The 15272-nt window shown below is 42.6% G+C and overlaps 1 protein-coding gene across 1 annotated transcript in view; it reads right to left on the reverse strand.

Moving 5' to 3' along the window:
• The window catches only part of SPINK2 (serine peptidase inhibitor Kazal type 2), a 55587-nt gene extending 40727 nt beyond the window's left edge, over positions 1-14860 (reverse strand). Inside the window, exons 1-2 of the mRNA XM_077475411.1 lie at positions 14750-14860; positions 4181-4218 (exon numbers count right to left, since the gene is read on the reverse strand). Of these exons, the coding sequence (XP_077331537.1) occupies positions 4181-4218; positions 14750-14798 (87 nt within the window). The 5' untranslated portion in view covers positions 14799-14860. The remainder of the gene's footprint in view (positions 1-4180; positions 4219-14749) is intronic.
• Positions 14861-15272: the final 412 nt, after the last annotated feature.

Below are 15272 nucleotides of genomic sequence, written 5' to 3' on the forward strand. Positions count from 1 at the left end.
ACAATTCTCAATTTTTTTTGGTAATTTACAGCCCTTCATTTAAGTTGAACTACAGGCTACATATGTGTTTTCTAAATACAAGAGGCATATGTGTTCTTTCTTGAATCTGCTTTCTATGTGTGCGGGATGACTGGTCTTCTATCCGCCCCTTGTAATTTTCTACAGGCAGCGGGAAGATGGTGAACCTGTTGTGTCCCACCCACAGCTCTGTAGAGGCTATGTGCTATAGAGTGAGGATGTCATCATTCAATCTACAAAACAGTAAAACCTTGGATTGCAAGTATAATTTGCTCTGAAAACGTGCTTGTAATCCAAAGCACTTGTATATCAAAGCAAATTTCCTTATAAGATATAATGGAAATTCAAATGATTCGTTCCACAACCACTTATTCATAAGTCCTTCAGTCTATAGTCCATATAAAAAGATTATAGCAATGTGACCAGGCTGTGTAACCATAAAATGTCCATCCACAAATGGCAGCCTCCACAAGGGGATTAGAAGCAAATTCCAGCAGGAGCTACAGAGTATAAAAGAGAAGAGAGGTGCCTCTAAGTGTAGCAAGCAATATGGTTACATTTAATGAAGGTACAACATTCAGCAACTCACGTGGTTGATGATTACAACAGGCACATCTAAGCATGCAGGCATCCGGGGTAAAGCTGTCCACAGAGACCATCCTCCGAACCGTCGGCTCTCAATGCTGTCAGCCTGCAATTGTGACCGGGAAGACTACCATGCAGGAGAGTGATCTGAAAGGAAAGCTTGAAGCACTCATGGAGTGCAGCATGGAAGTGATGATGTTAAAGGTGGTAAGGAGGATGGTCTATGTGGACAGCTTTAGCCCGCTTTGCCTGCATACTTAGTTAGGTGTGCCTGTTTTTATTGTTAACCATGTGAGTTGCTACTCATATGTCAAGACCTCACTCGTTTTTATCAAGTTAAAATTTATTAAAAAAATCTAGTCATCTTGTAAAACACTCGCAGACCAAGTTACTCGCAATCTAAGGTTTTATTGTATATGTAATATCTGCGTTTGTGAGGCATTTGGTGCACTCAGTGTGGCTTTATATAATGTGTGGTTATTGAGCAAGATATTAAAATGAAAGTTGTTGTGCCCAGGAATTATGCTTCAACTTGTTGGAAATTTTCCTTGAAAGATCCTTCCCTCTTTTCAATGAAATGAAAAAATGAAGATGTTCACCAAGCATATGCTATTTCAGTATGTCCGATCATATGCACAAGAGAAGGAAGCTAGTTCTGATACTGTAGACATCAGGCAGATGTCTTAATTGCCATTGTTTTATGAGTGACATCTGTCTATGGCAATTTTTAACCTCTCGTCACCTGCGCTATTCCCGGAAAGACAGCTGCAGCATGGGCCTAAATTGCTGGCAAGGTGTCCAAGTACGTCCTCCCGTGTATGAGCTGCCTGCATGTCCCTTGTGGGGCGTGTACGGCTTTCTTTGTGATCAGTGAGTCAATAAGACTCGGCTGATCACAGTCCAGAGTAAGGGGCCGGTTTTGACCCTTTGCCACGTGATCAGCTGTCAACCAATGACAATTGATCACATGATGTAAACAGAGCTGGTAATAAACTTTTTTTTAGCTACTTGCCAACCAGCCATCATCGTTATACGGTGGCAGGTTGGCTCCCCTGCACAAATTGCTGTAGGTATACGGTGCCCGCTTTAAGGGGTATAGGGGACGCATGCACGCATGAAGTAGGAGTCAATGTCCGCCAGGCACCTGCGATCACTCCTGACAGACAGAATGGAGATCTGTCAATGTAAACAGAAAGATCTTTATTCTGTCAGGGGAGTAAAGAGTGATCGTCTGTTACTAGCAATTAGGAACAGCGATCAGTCTCCTCCCCGTCAGTTCCATCACCCCTAGTTAGAACACACAATAAGGGAACATATTTAACCCCTTGATTGCCCCCTAGTGTTAACCCCTTTCCTGCCAGTGACATTTTTACAGTAATCCGTGGCTATTTTTAGCTCTGATCGCTGTATAAATGTCAATGGTCCCAAAAAAGTGTCAAAAGTGTTTGATCTGTCCGCCGCAATGTTGCAGCCCTGCTAAAAATCCCAGATCACCATTACTAGTAAAAAAAAAAAAATAATAATAAAAATGACATAAATCTATCCCCTATTTTGTAGACGTTATAACCTTTGTATAAACTAATCAATATACGCTTATTGCGATTTTTTTTACCAAAAATATGTAGAAGAATATATATCGGCCTAAACTGATAAAGAAATTCATTTTTTCTTTTTCATTTTTGTTTTGGATATTATAGCAAAAAGTTAAAAATATTATGTTTTCTTCAAAATTGCCACTCTTTTTTTTGTTTATAGCGCCAATAATAAAAACCACAGAGGTGATGAAATAACACCAAAATAAAGCTCTATTTGTGGGGAAAAAAATGACAAGCATTTTGTTTGGGTACAGTGTCGCATGACCGTGCAATTGTGAATTAAAACAACTCAGTGCCATATCACAAAAAAATAGCCTGGTCATGAAGGAGGAAAATTTGTCTCGCACACTCCAGACCCACTGCTGCTAAGCAATGCCCACCATTGCCACCCACCAGTGCCACCTACCAGTGCATATCAGCAGTTCCCACCAGTGCCACCTACCAGTGCCACCTATCAGTGTCACCTACCAGTGTCACCTACCAGTGCAGCCTCATCAGTGCCCACCAGTGGCACCTATTAGTGCCCATAAGTGCCCATTAGTGCAGCCTCATCAGCGCACATCAATGAAGGAGAAAAATTACCTGTTTGCAAAAATGTTATAACAAACTATGAAAAATGTTTTGTTTTTTCTTCAAAATTGTTGGTCTCTTTTTGTTAAGCAAAAAATAAAGCTCTCAATAGTGATGAAATACCACCAAAGGAAAGCTCTATTTGTGTGAAAAAAAAAATTATAAATTTTTTTATGGGTACAGTGTTGCATGATTGTGCAATTGTCATTCAAATAGTGACAGCGCTGAAAGCTGAACATTGGTCTAGGCAGGAAGGGGGTTTAAATTCCCAGTAAGCAAATGGTTAACCACTTCATGCAAAATCACGTACCTGTACATCATTTTGTTGAAGTGGCATCACCCCGGTAAAGTTTTTTAGAGCTGCTGGTCGGCTTTCAAGTGATAACAACTGATGCGGCTAATGAGCCACTTGGCCATTATCACAAGCAATGGGAGGGGACACCCCCCCCCCCCTCGCCACCTTCCGCCGCTCTCACCGGGAGTCCCAAACAAAGCTGGAATCGGCTTTGGTCGGGTCCTCGATGTAGTAACCCGGCAGCGACGACGGCTGGTCAGCAAGTGGTTAAAGCGCCCCTGCGCATCAAAGAACACTCCTACGTTAGTTGCGCCTGCAAATGTAAACAGTGTTCAAATCACACATGTGAGGTATCCCTGCAATCCCGGCTCAAATATAAAGAGTACCAGTAAAGACATATAGCTAAACACAACTACAACCTAAACTGCTCGCAAACCACAGCTGGTAGGATAGAGTGAGGATAATAGTTAAATTAAATTTAAACAACTATCTTCAGATGTTCCACCATGGGAAAAGATACGTTTTACAAAACAGACTCAGAAGGGCGATAATAACTTAACTTCACTGCCCATATATCAGCCTGACAATGCTGTCCAGCAGGGGGAACTAGACATCAACGTGTAGCATTAATTGTGTCTGATTCCAATCAAATTTGGCTGGGCAGCACCTATGGAGATTTTTAAGTACCTTAGTTTATCGCTATTCCATGAGTGCGTGCATTTTTAAAGCGTAACATGTATCTAACAGGTATCTATTTACTCAGCATAACATCATCTTTCACAATTTGCTAAAAAAATTGGGCTAACTTTACTATTTTTTTAATTCAAAAAAGTGTATTTTTTCCCAAAAAATTCAGTTTGAAAGACCACTGCTCAAATACCGTATTGCATAAAATAGTGCAATGACTGTCATGTTATTCTCTTTGCTTAAAAAATGTAATATAATGTTTGGGGGTTCTAAGTAATTTTCTAACAAAAAATACTGATTTTAACTTGTAAACAACAAGTGCCAGAAATAGGCTTGGTCTTGAAATGACTAAAGTAACTAAAATTATATGAAATACATAGGACCTTTAAAGGTGCTTTCCTAAACTTGCAATAAACTAATAACTGCTTACCGCTTCTACAGCTTCATTTTCAGGAATTGAAAAGAGCACTAAAAAAGAAAAAACAAAATTAAAGATAATAGAAATACAACTATCCTAATACTAATTCCAGCTATAAAATCTTACTTTTTTTATATACAGTACATGTGAATGTGGTCTACTTGAAGTAAATCATCTACAAACATGTGCTGAGAAATATATGGGGTATGGCATTGCTGGCCTCTTTTTCTTAAAATGCTGCTTGCCTAAAACAAGTATGCATATCAGAAGTTCTGACTGTGTTGGCTGCATGCTCAGTCTGGGTCAGTGACTCCACTCATTGAAAAATAGATCAGATTAACAGTCAAGCAACTAGAATTTTCAGAAAGAGGTCAGCAATGACATGCCTTCGTTATAGTTACATAGTAGTCAACATAGAGAAAAGGGCAGGGACTTTCAGGAAAATATGACAGGGTAGGGTCATGTATCACCATCCCTGGGGACTTTAACCACTTCAGCTCCGGACCAATAAACACCTTAAGGACCAGAGGTCTTTTTGCAATTTCGCACTGCGCTGCTTTAACTGGTAATTGCGCGGTCATGCAATATTGCACCCAAACGAAATTTGCGTCCTTTTCTTCCCACAAATAGAGCTTTCTTTTGATTGTATTTGATTGCCTCTGCGATTTTTTTTTTTTGTGATATAAATGGAAAAAGAGCGAAAATTGTGAAAAAAAAAGATATTTTCTTCTTTTTGTTATAAGAAAAATCGAATAAACTAAATTTTAGTCATACATTGAGGGCAAAATTTATTCAGCCACATGTCTTTAGTAAAAAAAAATGTCAATAAGCGTATATTTTTTGGTTTGCGCAAAAGTTATAGCGTCTACAAACTAGAGTACATTTTCTGGAATTTACACAGCTTTTAATTTATGACTGCCGATCTCATTTCTTGAGGTGCTAAAATGGCAGGGCAGTACAAATCCCCCCCAAATGACCCCATTTTGGAAAGTAGACACCCCAAGGAAATTGCTGATGGGTATGTTGAGCCCATTGAATATTTTTTTTTTTTTGTCCTAAGGGATTGAATAATGACAAAAAAAAAAAAAAAATTTTTTTACAAAAAGTTGTCACTAAATGATATATTGCTCACACATGCCATGGTTATATGTGGAATTGCACCCCAAAATATATTCCGCTACTTCTCCCGAGTATGGGGATACCACATGTGTGGGACTTTTTGGGAGTCTAGTCGCGCACGGCACCCCGAAAACCAATCACCACCTTCAGGATTTCTAAGGGTGCAAATTTTTGATTTAACTCCTCACTACCTATCACAGTTTCGAAGGCCATAAAATGCCAAAATAGCACAAAACCCCCCAAAATGACCCCATTTTGGAAAGTAGACACCCCAAGCTATTTACTGAGAGGCATGTTGAGTCCATGGAATATTTTATATTTTGCCACAAGTTGCGGGAATATTACAAACTTTTTTTTTTTTGCACCAAGTTGTCACTAAATGATATATTGCTCACACATGCTATGGGCATATGTGAAATGACACCCCAAAATACATTCTGCTGCTTCTCCTGAGTACGGGGATACCACATGTGTGGGACTTTTTGGGAGTCTAGTCGCGCACGGCACCCCGAAAACCAATCACCACCTTGAGGATTTCTAAGGGTGCAAATGTTTGATTTAACTCCTCACTACCTATCACAGTTTCGAAGGCCATAAAATGCCAAAATAGCACAAAACCCCCCAAATGACCCCATTTTGGAAAGTAGACACCCCAAGCTATTTACTGAGAGGCATGTTGAGTCCATGGAATATTTTATATTTTGCCAAAAGTTGCGGGAATATTACAAACTTTTTTTTTTTTTTGCACAAAGTTGTCACTAAATGATATATTGCTCACACATGCTATGGGCAGAAGTCAAATTACACCCCAAAATAAATTCTGCTGCTTCTCCCGAGTACGGGGATACCACATGTGGGGGACTTTTTGGGAGCCTAGCCACGTACGGGACCCCGAAAACCAAGCACTGCCTTCCGGATTTAAATATAAAATGCTACAAAAAAACCTGTTAGCGATGGCAGGGATCAGGCCCGATCGCTGCAGTTATGTGTTTAGTGTTTTGTAAGTGACAGTGATCGATCGATACTGCACTTGGGTGGGCTGGGCAGAGGGGCAAAACGCAGGTGCTAGCAGGTATCTGGGCTGATCCCGCTAACAATGCGTTTTTTTGGAACCCTAAACTGCTGGGGACGCTAGTATAGATCTGATCAGATCAGATATTGATCTGTTCAGATTCTATAGCACTACGGGAGGTGTATGCTTTGCGTGTGGGTGTTAGCGCTACTGGCACTAACCTAGCGCTGCCTGGGGCGACGCAGACCCTGACCCTAAAACCTAATTGATATCACCCGCCGGGTGATCAGGGGGTTAAACCTTTATTGGGTAAAAAATGGTGGGTGCCCTGATGCTATAAAAAACAAACTAACCAGAGTCACCCGTAACACTTATACGGTGATCAGTGGTGAAAGGGTTAACTAGGGGCAATCAGGGGGTTCAAATTTTTATTAGGTAGTATATGGGGGTCCCAGGCGCTATATAAAAACCTGACGGGGAACCTAAATAACTAACTGGCTAACCAGCGTCACCAGTGACACTTATACTGTGACACTGGCAAAAGGGGGTGAAAGGGTTAACTAGCGGAAATCAGGGGGTTAAAACCATTATTGGGTAGTATATCGGGGTACCTAGCGCTATAAAAACCTGGCGGTGAACCTAAAAAAATAACTAGCTACCTAGCGACTGTAGCGACACCAATGCAGCGATCAGAAAAACGATCGCTTAGTGACACTGGCAAAAGGGGTGAAAGGGTTAACTAGCGGAAATCAGGGGGTTAAAACCATTATTGGGTAGTATATCGGGGTACCTAGCGATATAAAAACCTGGCGGTGAACCTAAAAAAATAACTAGCTACCTAGCGACACTAGCGACACTGATGCAGCGATCAGAAAAATGATCGCTTAGTGACACTGGCAAAAGGGGGTGAAAGGGTTAACTAGCGGCAATCAGGGGGTTAAAACCATTATTGGGTAGTATATCGGGGTACCTAGCGCTATAAAAACCTGGCGGTGAACCTAAAAAAATAACTAGCTACCTAGCGACTGTAGCGACACTAATGCAGCGATCAGAAAAACGATCGCTTAGTGACACTGGCAAAAGGGGGTGAAAGGGTTAACTAGCGGCAATCAGGGGGTTAAAACCATTATTGGGTAGTATATCGGGGTACCTAGCGATATAAAAACCTGGCGGTGAACCTAAAAAAATAACTAGCTACCTAGCGACACATGCAGCGATCAGAAAAATGATCGCTTAGTGACACTGGCAAAAGGGGGTGAAAGGGTTAACTCTAGGGGCAATCAGGGGGTTAAATCTTTATTGGGGGGTGATAGGGGGCTACCCTGGACCTAACACTAACTGTCCTGACAGTTTTTACTGTCACAACTGACACTGAATGCATTGATCAGTAAAGAAATGATCAATGCAATCAGTGACACTGTGACTGGGGGGGGGGGGGGCGGGGGGGGATCGGGGGCGATCGGGGGGGGATGGGGGGGGGGTTTGTGTGCCTGTGTGTACCTACATGTCAGTGTAGTGTTGGTGCACACTTACTATTAGTCTTCTCCTCGTAGTCCGGTCAAAAAGACCGCCCCGAGGAGAATGACATCACTTCCTCCTTCCTGTGTAAACAATACACAGTGGGAGGAAGCTTCTCATTGGCCAGGAGCGATCCAGAGGGGGTGGCCGAAAACCAACGGCCATCCCCTCATCACGGAGCGCTCCTGGAGCGAACCGGACCGCCGTATCCAGCGGGAGGGGGTCCGATCGGACCCCCCACCCGCTGGAAGGCAGGCACGTACATCTACGTGATTGTGCCTGCCTGTGCCATTGTGTTGACGTACATTGGCAATACGGCGGTCCTGAAGTGGTTAAATGATATCGTGGTCTGGTAAGATCACGAATATCCATCCCATATACATTAGGCAGAAAAGGTGTATAAAACACCCAAAGAAGGTTGGGACTTTATTTGAAGCACCGGACAGCAATAAATATAATTGGATGAATAAAAAGGAAATTTTATTGGAGGACTTAGGTAAAAAATATCTGTAATTATTAGAAATAACAATGGTACAGATTGTTTAAATATATAGACTGAGGCATGGTAATGCAGTCACAGTGCAATATATAATAATATTTAGGTAAAAATTAACTGTTAATAATAACAATGGTACAAGTTGTATAAATATATAGACTGAGGCATAATAATGCAGTCACAGTACAATATATGATAACAGTAACATGCTATACAGTATGTTGAAGACAATGATAATCTCACATGATATAAAGCATTCAATTCCTTAATTCATCCAAGACAATGCAATGTATACAATGGTTCATCTATTATTACTTGCGGGGTCTATGGTCTCATTAGCCTGGAGAAGTAGAAGATAGGTACAAGATGGTACATAAATTTATAAGGTCTTGAAAATGATAAGAACACGGTAGTCGGTAGCTCGACGCGTTTCGTGGCTTTGATGCCACTCATCAGGAGCAGACACTTTTTATTCATCCAATTATATTTATTGCTGTCAGGTGCTTCAAATAATGTCCCAACCTTCTTTGGGTGTTTTATACACCTTTTCTGCCATAGTTACATAGTAGGTGAGGTTGAAAAAAGACACAAGTCCATCAAGTCCAACCTATGTGTGAGATTATATGTCATTGTATATCCCTGTATGTTGTGGTCGTTCAGGTGCTTATCTATACGTTTTTTTAAACTATCGATGCTCCCTGCAGACACCACCTCCTGTAGAAGGGAATTCCACATCCTTGCCGCTCTTACAGTAAAGAACCCTCTACGCAGTTTAAGGTTAAACCTAATTTCTTCTAATTTTAATGAGTGGCCACATGTCTTATTAAACTCCCTTCCATGGAAAAGTTTTATCCCTATTGTGGGGTCACCAGTGTGGTATTTGTAATTTGAAATCATATCCCCTCTCAAGCGTCTCTTCTCCAGAGAGAATAAGTTTAGTGCTCACAACCTTTCTTCATAACCAATATCCTCCAGTCCCTTTATTAGCTTTGTTGTCCTTCTCTGTACTCTCTCCATTTCCAGTACATCCTTCCAGAGAACTGGTGCCCAGAACTGGACAGCATACTCTAGGTGCAGCCAGAGCAGAGTCTTGTAGATTGGGAGAATTATCACTTTATCTCTTATGTTAATCCCCTTTTTAATGCATGGCAATATTCTTTTTTCTTTGTTAGTAGCAGCTTGGAATTGCATGCCATTCCTGAGCCTATCATCTACTAGGACCCCCAGGTCATTTTCCATCCTTGATTCACCCAGAGGTTCTCCCCCCCAGTGAGTAGATTGCATTAATATTTTTGCCACCCAAATGCATTATTTTACATTGTTCCCACATTAAACCTCATTTGCCATGTAGTTGCCCACCCCATTAATTTGTTCAGATCTTTATTTTACATTGTTCCCACATTAAACCTCATTTGCCATGTAGTTGCCCACCCCATTAATTTGTTCAGATCTTTTTGCAAGGATTACACGTTCTGCAGAGAAGTTATCACCCTGCTTAACTTAGTATCGTCTGCAAATACAGAGATTGACCTGTTTACCCCATCCTCCAGGTCGTTGAACAAGTTAAATAGTATTGGTCCCAGCACAGAACCCTGGGGGGACCTCACTTTCCATCCCTGACCATTCTGAGTACTCCCCATTTATCACTACCCTCTACCACATCACGGATCTGGTGGACAGATTACTGGGAGGGGCTGAGGAAGAACCAGCTGTCATTGTGCACGTTGGCATCAATAACAAAATCAGAGGCAGATGGAGTGTCCTAAAGAACGATTTTAGGGACTTAGGAGCTAAATTGAGGAAATGGACCTCCAAGGTAGTATTCTCAGAAATACTACTGTTACCTCGAGCCACATCAGAAAGGCTGAGGGAGATTAAGGAAGTAAACAAGTGGCTGAGGAGCTGATGTAGTAAGGAGGAGTTTTGGTTCCTGGACCCAAACAAAATCCAGAACTGGGCGGACTTCTTAGTCGGTCAGCAGTTCTATAGAAAAGACGGGCTGCAACTAAATGAGGAGGGTGAAGATGGCCAAAAAAGTTAGAGGGGTTAGAGGTAGAGATAGTCAGCTCGGAACATATTCCAGAGGGTAGTATTGAGGGCATTAGTGGTAGGTTGACTAAAGCACACAAAGCCAAGGTAAGTATAGTAACAAGTCCTATTTACAATCTCGGAAAACACCCAACAAGAGGACAGTATGCGGCCAGTCTAAACTACATGGCATGTTCACCAATGTCAGGAGCCTGGTGGACAAGATGGGAGAACTAGAGATACTGTTGTACGAGGAGGATTTAGATTTTGTGAGAATTTCAGAGACTTGGTTCAACAGCTCTCATGATTGACTGGCAACCATTCAAGGGTATACCCTTTATCGCAAGGATAGAGAGGGTAAAAAAGGGGGAGGTGTATGCTTATATATCTAGAATAATGTACAAGTGAATGTGAGAGATGGCATCACTAAGAGAGCTAGGGAGGAGGTGGGATCCTTATGGATAGAGCTCCACAGGGATGAAGCTAAGGGGAAAATAATACTAGGAGTATGCTATAGGCCGCCTAACCTGAGAGAAGAAGGGGAGACAGATCTCCTATCACAATTTGGATTAGCAGCAAGGATGTGGGATTTTAACGAATCCAGACATAGACTAGACGCAGGGAACTGCACTTTCATCTAAGGCTCGCCAGTTCCAAAATGTCTTGCAGGACAATTTTATGGGTCCAATGGTAGACGCACCAACTAGAAACAAAGTGTTACTGGATCTACTGAATACCAACAATACAGACCTGATCACGGATGTGGAAATAAGGGGCAATTTAGGTAACAGCGATCACACACAAATAGGAAACATTTGGGGAATACAAAGACACTGAATTTCAAAAGAGCCAACTTCCCTAAACTATGAGCCTTGCTAGAAAGCATAAATTGGGATAAAATCTTAACAATGAACACGGAGGAGAGATGGGTTTGCTTTAAGAGCATATTAAATAAGGGCATTAACCAATGCATCCCATTGGGTAATAAATTTAAAAGAGCGAACAAAAGTCCTGGGTGGCCTAACTTCAATGTAAGCATGCATATAAAAGCAAAAAAGGCCTTAAAAAAATACAAGGTTGAGGGATCATCATCAGCATTCAGACTTTATAAAGAATGCAACAAGAAGTGTAAGTTGAAGCCTTGACGACGTAACGCGTAGGAACCCGGAAGTGACGTTCATACCCAGTCTGCTGTTGTTGTCACTGTGTATTGCCCTAACTTCCTTTGTGAGTAGTCTATACATTTTTAATAAATAATATATGTTTAAAATACTACACTATGGCTGTTCTCTGTGGCTTATCCCTCTGAGTTTACCTACCATTCACCACATACGAGGAAGTTGGAGGAGTTTCCAAGAGCCTGCTGCACAGCCATCCCCGTGATCATCCCTTGCTACCTGGTTGCCCTGAATTATTTTCGCTGTTTACCTTACAGCGGTGAGGTAATTGCCTAGTATTAGCATCACTTGCACGGATCATCACTGAAGGATTGTTGGCTCAGCACGTTGCACTTTAATCTATTGTGTTTTACCGAATTGCACAATTGGATCATATATGGGACACTTTAGTGTGATTCACTGCTGTCACTTGGATTTAGATTTGTTTTATTGTTCATGCTATCATCTGTCACTATTCGCTCCATTTGCTGGATGAATTTAATTATTTTCTACACTGCTCTTCTGTTTATGCATTTTGGTGTTTGCAGCAAATCATATGCACACAGCCACCTTTTGATTCATTGCAGCAAATTTTATGAGTATTATGCACACAGCCACCTTTTGATTCATTAATGCACGGTTGCACTTTCAATTTTTTTCATTTATGAATATATTTGCACTTTATCTTTGCCAGTAGTAGGGCTATCTAATTTATTCATTATTGTTTCATATTTATGGTTGTAAATTAGCGCATCACACCCCCACTTTGTTTTTAAGAAGTGTAAGGCTGTAATAAGGACAGCTAAGATAGAACATAAAGAAAATCCCCAAAAATTCTTTAAGTATGTAAACAGTAAAAAAGGGAGGACAGACCATATTGGCCCCACAAAGAATGAAGAAGGACATCTGGTTACAAAGGATGGGGAGATGGCAAAGGTATTGAATTTATTCTTCTTAGTCTTCACGAGGGAATCGGGGGGGTTTAGTAACCAAAACTGCAGCTTTCAGATTTTTGCGCTAACAGCAACAGCACCCCTCATATTCATCTTTGCACAGGTTTCCCTTTACCAGTCTGCTATGTAGCTTATTCTATAAATGATCTCTTCTCAGAAGTTATCAACATGGGGCTTAGCTGCACGATCTGATATCCATACAGCTAAAGAAACTATAAACCTGTACAGTAATATAAACATGAACAAATAGAAAAGTGAACTCGTAATATTTACATAAGGGCTCTGGTGCACGAATCAGGATGCAGACAGACTGCGCTCTCCATGCATCAGACCCACATGGATGCACATTTCAGATTGATTGTCACATTGATGCAAACAGGCTGCCTGCAGGGGTCTGCACCAAACACCTGTGCATCCTGAGCAGATAAACATGACCCCTTTCACTAGGGTTGCCACCCGTCTGGAATCCACCCTGACAGTCCGAGTTTGGAATTGTGCATCCAGGTTTCAGACCTCCTGAAACCCGAACACATTATTGAGAATGGACTGCGGTTCCCCGAGTACCACAACCACCAAATACATAGGCGTGCCCACCCCCAAACATGGACAGGAAAGGAGAGAGGAATTGATCTCCTCCTGCTCCTCCTGCCCTTACCCCTCTGTCTGCCCTGGCCATATGCCAATCCCTGGTTTTCTCCAATTCCCAGAAAGGGATGCATGAAAATTTGAAGCTCAGCAGCCGGCAGATACATCGTGTATGAAAGGTGTCAGTGCTTGAGCCTCCATCCTTGGTTGAGTAGTCTCGCCACCTAATGTCTGAAGTCTCCCCCTTCCTTCTCTCTCCTGATGTAGGTGGAGCTTTGGCAACCCTGATTTAAGGGGAAATGGTGGGAACTCTAAAGCAAGTGGGAGCTTTGGTGAGCAGAAACCCCCTTACATCAGAGTTCTTCTTTACACCAGAGTCCACAGCGATCCCCCTTAAAATAAATTGGCATGTGCCGCTAAAGTGTTTGGGTTTGGCTTGAAGAAAAGGTAGCAACCCTACCCTTCGCACAGGCATTAAGATTGGTATGCCCCATGTGAATGGCCGTTAAAACAAATTTCAGGCACATTTTACAATACTTTACCTGATATTTCTTCTTTATTTGAAAACAAATGAGTACAAAGAATAACAGTTATGGGTAGCTAGCCAATCGTTAAGCTCACACTGTATGAGTACATGGACATGATTGAATGATCACACCCACTCTAGTTTAAAAATATAGTGTGTGTGTGTGTGTGTGTGTATACACACACACACACACTCTGATTGGAGATAAGGATGCTCCACAATTCAGGGAATGTGTGCGTTTTAGAACAAATAAAATAACAAATCTATAGTTAACCACTTGGGATCCGCGTTATTGCAAAATGACGGCAACAGCGCGGACCCACATTTCCGGGACTACGTCTATTGACGTCGTCCCGGATACGAGCGGCCTGCGCGCCCCCTGAGGGGCGCGCGCGGCGCGCTCTGTGATCGGCGAGTCCGTGAGACTCGCCTGATCACCGATCCGTGTAAGGGGTCGATCCCGACCCCTTATCACGTGATCAGCTGTCAGCCAATGACAGCTGATCATGTGATAAAACGGAGCCGGTAATCGGCTAGTATTCCTCCTCGCGCTGACAGCGCGAGGAGAAAAAAAAAAGCCGATCGCCGGCGGCCGTGTTCGGGACATCAGTCCCGATCACGGCCAGCAATTCAAGCGGACACCTGCCCCCTGCCAGTGCCCACCTGCCACCCGCAGTGCCATCCTGAAATAAAGTAAGTGCCCCCCTGTCAGTGCCACCCAGCAGTGCCCATAGTGCCCACAGTGCCACCCAGCAGTGCCCACAGTGCCACCCAGCAGTGCCCACAGTGCCACCCACAGTGCCACCCAGCAGTGCCACCCACAGTGCCACCCAAAATCTGCCTCAAAGGTGCTGCACCCCAGTGCCGCCCATCAGTGCCCAGCAGTGCCGCCCATCAGTGCCCAGCAGTGCCGCCCATCAGTGCCCAGCAGTGCCACCTATCAGAGCCACCTATCAGTGCCACCTATCAGTGCCCATCAGTCCCATCTATCTGTGGTACCTATCAGTGCCCATCAGTGCCACCCATCCGTGCCACTTATCCGTGCCACCCATCCATGCCATCTTATCTGTGCCCATCTTTGCCCATCAGTGCCGCCTTATCTGTGCCCATCGGTGCCGCCTTATCTGTGCCTATTAGTGCCGCCTTAACTAAAACATAATATATTTAGCATGCATTGGTGTATCTACCTGCTGTTAGTGTGCAGAGAAGTACAAATCTTGTCACTTTCAGCTCCATGGTTGTATCTGCCTGTTTGCAGTCTAGTGCTCAGGAGGACTGTAAGCTGCTACTTTCTAGAACAGAACAAGTTTATCCATTGTCTGCTTTTATCAGGCTCACTGAAATAAGATGAGGCTGACTTTGTTCCCACCAACACCGTTTTATAAAAAAGAAAAACCATTGCACACCGTAGGTTTTACTCAGGTTGGTTGCGGGGCTATAATCCAGTCAGTTCTAATTTCACATTTCAGAATGTAACTGCCTGCTTTGGTTTTAGATTAGCCAATTTACATCAGAAAGAACTAATACATACAGTCTTTGACCAAAAAATAGAAATCTAATCTCAGTATAATGTAAGATTACTTTAGATTGCGATAACAGCTGCTACACATCAACTTCACAAGGCTGCAGTAGCAATTTGGTAAGACCCTTGCTTCCGTAATGCTGCGTACGCACGATCGGAAATTCGGCCAGCAAAAGACCGATGAGAGC

This window comes from Lithobates pipiens, unplaced genomic scaffold, assembly GCF_037356315.1.
Source record: "Lithobates pipiens isolate NorthernLeopardFrog02 unplaced genomic scaffold, aLitPip1_a1.2 Scaffold_13, whole genome shotgun sequence".
Taxonomy (NCBI): domain Eukaryota; kingdom Metazoa; phylum Chordata; class Amphibia; order Anura; family Ranidae; genus Lithobates; species Lithobates pipiens.